The sequence below is a fragment of the Quercus robur genome, chromosome 10 (assembly GCF_932294415.1).
Source record: "Quercus robur chromosome 10, dhQueRobu3.1, whole genome shotgun sequence".
NCBI classification, from domain to species: domain Eukaryota; kingdom Viridiplantae; phylum Streptophyta; class Magnoliopsida; order Fagales; family Fagaceae; genus Quercus; species Quercus robur.
The window spans coordinates 48,494,029-48,499,290 of NC_065543.1; the positions used below are offsets into that span (position 1 = coordinate 48,494,029).

Genomic DNA, 5,262 nt, shown 5'->3' on the forward strand with positions numbered 1-5,262 from the left:
ATCTCGTGGTAGAGCCGTTTCCTTGTTCTTCGCAATTTACCCCCTCCAACTCCAAGGAAAAGAAAAGAATATCCATCCGGATAACCGCGAACGCTTCTCATTTCAATATTTCATTGCTTCTTGTACCCCACTTTCCGTGTCGGCCCCACTCTTCCCTCTTTCCCACCTCTCCCTCCCATTTCTTCCCATTTCTCCTCTCCCTATAAATACTCACCTAAACCACTCCCCAGAGGTTTGCACCTCTCCCTAACCAAAATCTCCTCTCCACAATTCTCTCTCTCTCTCTCTCTCTAGAACTTTCATGGAGTCCAACAACAGCAAAAACACAGAGACCATCAAATTCCTTTGCAGTTATGGCGGGAAAATCCTCCCTCGCTACACCGACGGCAAGCTCCGCTACGCCGGCGGCCTCACACGTGTCCTCGCCGTCGATCGCTCCATTTCTTTCACAGGTTTGTTTGTTTGATTGATTGTCCAATTTCCAGATTCGATTTTTTGTGAACTTGTTTGGTTTTTGTGAATAAGTAATCAATTTATGTTTGTTGTTGTTACAGAGTTGATGGTGAAGCTCGGAGAGTTCTGTGGCTCATCGGTGAATCTGAGGTGTCAATTGCCGACCGGCGACTTGGAAACCCTAATTTCGATCACGTCCGACGAGGACTTGGCGAATGTTATCGAAGAGTACGATCGCGCTTCGTCGTCGTCGGTGAACAACCGTCCTTTGAAGATCAGAGCGGTGCTTTCGCCGCCGAAATCTCTCAAACAAATCTCTCCTCCTCAAACTCCCCCCGAATCGTTGAGAAACTCTCCTTCCTACCGATTCGCTCCCCGGACTCACTCGCCGCCGGCCGGTTACTCCGTCGGCGCTCGGAATTGCAACCGGAAAACCTATCCGTATAGCTGCCAAGTACAGGAGTATCCTAGGGTGTCGTATTCGTATTGTGGCCCCCACTGCAATTACTGGCACTGAGAACCGAAAAGAACCAAAAACAAAAATCGTAGATTGAAGACATGCTTATATATATACCAGTAGATGAAGAAAAATGAAAGAAAAAATTGATGATTACGAAAAATTAGTAAAATACAGTAACTAAAAAAAAAAAAATTTGAAGAGAGAGTGAGAAATAGCTGAGTTAAATTTTTGTGATTTGGGTGTGAATTTTTTTGAAGGACTTTGTGTTTTTCAATGGAGGTTCTATTATTCATGAAATTCATTTTTTTTGGTGCTATTCATTTCAATGGGAATGTGTTTGGATTGTTGGCGATGAATTTTCACATCTCACAGTTGGGGTTCCGTTACTCGCCGTCAATTCCGTCTGTTTGTGCCACGTGTGTCGTTTTTACAGAGCTAGACTCACTGACTTTTTTGGGTTTATTTATTTATTTATTTTAATTTTTTTATACAGTTGTTTGAATTGATTTGATTTGAATTTTTGAATTTAACGGGTTGCGTTTATTTGTGTGATTTTGCAGGTCAAGAAAAATGAGGCATTAGATACCATATATGTGGTTGCGGACGTTTGAAGATTCTGAAGAGTAATATAAAAGGGGAATTGCGTTTGAACTTTCTCTCCAGGAGTAGGCAAGCTTGGTTCTAAAAATAACAGCTGGGGAATGCCTTTTATTTGTGGGAACTATATAAAATTAAAATATCAGAATCTTGAACATTTCAAGGAATTGCGACTTAAACGTGCTTAAGAATAGGACAAGGTTTCATCAAAAAAAAAAAAAAAAAAAAAAAGAATAGGACAAGGAATAGTTATATTAAATCTAACCAAACAATTGATAATTAAGAGTAAACTTATGAGCAGATTGTGATTGGACATTTTAACCCGTTATTTTTATTTTTCTTCATCACTCCTGCTCTACCATATATCACAATTCTTATGAGAATTGTCGTAAGAAGCTGTGAAAATGTTTTTGGACCTAGACTTTTTCAATAATTAAAGCCAAATTGCCCAAAGCATATACTCTACCATTGCCTTGGTTTGGCAATTTGGCAAGTTGGAGAGATTTATTAATAATACTAGCTAGCACTATGTTGTGGTACCTTCGAGGGGCTTCGAAAGCCAACTTAATTTTGATAAAAACAAATAAATAAAGGAAGGAGGCGCCTTAATTTTAGGAGGAGAAGATTGTTGGAATAAACTAATTCCATTTCAAAGATACCCCTTAAGGCTTAAGGCTTGAAACTAAACAAGGAATGAGTCAAAGAGTAAAATGCAAGGAACTGAGGAGTGAGGAAGAACTATTTTTTTCCACACTTGGTTGAATAGGAGGAGTCAAAAAAGTATATTGCAAACCAGAACTTTCCTCCCACTTCTTCTCGAATCAAGACAAGAACTTGTTGGTTGTTTTATACAGGAAAACTTAAGAAAGAATGTGTTTGGTTAAATTTCATTTTACTATTTTTTTTTTTTCTTTTCAATTTGAAACGGAAGTGGGAAATGGAACAAACGGTTTTGGCTAACAAACAAAAAGAGGAAGATTATCATACGCTATACCTTCCTCTTGAAAGTGAACAATGTTTCATACTTTCATGTAACTCATGTAACCACTATATACACGTCAAATCTCTTATAATTGGAGTGAGAAACACAAGATGCGGAAATAATTCCTTCCAATCTAATTTTAGGTGATATTTACTATTTAAAATTTTGAGTGGCAGATTGTTACTAGCGGTTATTAGTTAAAAAAAAAAAAAAAAAAAGTAATATAAGTTGTATGTTCAAATTAGAACGGAAAATTCTTAGGTGCTCCCAGTCCCAAAACGCGAAAAAATGGTTTACCATGAATTTAATGAGTGGACCCTACTATGAATATGAGAGGAGGAATCACCATTCTTCATGTTTCGAGAGTACTTAAGAATTACTAAATTAGAATTAGTAACAACTTACCATTTAGAATTTGTTAAGAAAATGTTGTGGACGTATCATTTCTTTTAAAAAAATTTTAGCGTATTAAGAATCCATATAAAACATATGAAATTAAATAAATGTCAACGTGCTTCACATCATATGCTATCATATAAAAGTTGGGCTTAAAATTTGTGGTTATACTAAATGGCTGTTGTAGGGGTGTTAGGCCCAGCAATCAATATATATATATACATATATATATATATATATATATATATATATATATATATATATATGTATGTATATATATATATATATATTGGGTCGAAACCCCAATCTGAGGACATGAAGTAGTCCAAGGAGGGGCGAACATAATCAGAGGAGTCCATATTAGTATGTGAAGAAATTAGTTTTGATCATAAGGGCCCATGAGGGTGGTCCGAGGATGAATCCCTCCTCGGTTGAGCAAAGCCGAGGTTCAAGGGGGTGGTCTACCATCTAGGGCAATGTTCTAGGAGATTATGTTAATACGGATAAGCATCACAGAAGCATAAGATAGAGGGAAGTCCTAAAATACCTAAAGAGAAAGTTGCTACCACCACATTGAATACTATACACCTAACCAACTGGCCGCATGAAGGTGGAGGTGATACCAGAACAGTAATTTTCAGCCTTACAACTACTACCAGAGACTTCAGGAAAGTGCTGATGAGACAAGGACTAACACCAGCAATATACCCTACACGTGAAGGGTAAAGAAGAAAGAAGGAAGGTAGTATAAAACAAAAAAGAAGACCCTGAGGAAAAGGGATCGAGAAATTAAAAGAAAAACACTATAGCAATCAAGAATTGAACTTGTAATCAAACTTGAGAAGAAATATATAAGAACTGATCTCCTCAAATTGTGCCAAGGACGATTCTCTTTAGATTAAACCAATTTATCTTCATTTTCTTGCCATCTAGATCCACTTTGCTTGTTGTCTGACTCATTAAAACCCAGTTTTTCAACCCATCCTCTACAAATTCATTATATTGGGCTCTTTGAGCCTAAGTTCATCCATCATTTGGGTTTGGGAGCCAAATTGTGTCCTTACAACTGTCTTCTCTTTGCTACTAATGGTTAAGTACTCATTAATTAGGAAATTTCATTTTAAGTAAAAGTTTATTAGTTCAGTTTTAAGAAATTTAGGGTCCATTTGGATACAACTTATTTTTGTTGAAAACTGAAAACTGAGAGCTGAAAACTGAAAATATTATAGCAAAATAATTTTTAAATGTGTAAATAGTGTCATGGGACCTATTTTTAATGAAAAAATGGTTGAAAAGTGAAGTTTGTGGGACCCGTGAATAGTACACAGGTGCACTGTTCACAGGAGAATAGTCAAAAGTTGCAGCTTGAAAAAAAAAAAAAAAAAACGTGATGTAAAACACAGACGCGCAAATAAGTCGGATCCAAACACTCACTCTCCAAGAATTGTTCAATTTAGGTAAATTTCTATATTTTAAGTCCCAAAAATTTTTAAATTATGCTCCAACTACCATTCTATTTCAAAAATTTCAAGAATTGTAAATTTTGTTTTAACTATTTTGATCTTCTTCATAATTTTGTATTTTAATATAAAAAAAAAGTTACATATTACATTCCATTTTTATGCCAAGTAGCTCAACCTATGTTTGCATTTATATAATTTAGTCTAAATGAAACTTTAAATTTCAAGTGGCTCACAAATGTTTCGATAATATTTTTAAATTATAATTTTCTTTTACATAGAATTTTTAATTAATCTGTATATCACATGGGCATACTATTAGCATGACTAAAATTGAAAGAAATTTTATGTTTTAAATCAAAGGAGATTTTATCTCCCAACAGATATCTTCTTTTGTTAATTTAGGTTTTTTTTTGAACTTTTGATTACATGACTATTCCCCTAATTCATGAGACATCTCATGCATGCATTGGATGTATAAAATAATTTATTCGTTTCTCTCACAGAATATAATGTAAAAATTATTCTAGAATAATATTTCTTTTTATTGTAGATACCCAAAATAACATTTTCAGTCAACGTCATTGTATGTTCATCAAAAAGTCAATGTCATTGTATTGTGACATGTCCCACCTTGCGTGTACCAGGAAGCTAGCATAAATGACCAAACTTTCACCTTAACAATCAGCCAAAATGGACCAAATAAGCAGAGTGTAATCAATCATTCATAGACGTAATACTGAAGTATTTGAGAGGAGAGAATGAGAAATTGGAGTACTAGATAAAGATTGACCCCGTGTTTGGATGGAGAGAGATAATGTGAGAAAAGAGTAGAAGAGAGTAGAAGAGTAAGTGACCAAAATGTACTAAATTCATTAGTAAATTTTGGTATATTCTAGTCATTTTCCCCTCTT

The 5,262-nt window shown here is 35.1% G+C and overlaps 1 protein-coding gene across 1 annotated transcript; it reads left to right on the forward strand.

Annotated features, from left to right (window-relative positions):
* The first annotated feature begins 229 nt into the window (after nucleotides 1-229).
* On the forward strand, nucleotides 230-1,210 carry LOC126702835 (uncharacterized). The gene is made up of 2 exons (XM_050401693.1): nucleotides 230-452; nucleotides 555-1,210. Exons 1-2 carry the CDS (start codon nucleotides 302-304, stop codon nucleotides 968-970), a joined length of 567 nt encoding a protein of 188 aa, XP_050257650.1. The 5' UTR covers nucleotides 230-301; the 3' UTR covers nucleotides 971-1,210.
* The last annotated feature ends 4,052 nt before the right edge of the window (nucleotides 1,211-5,262 follow it).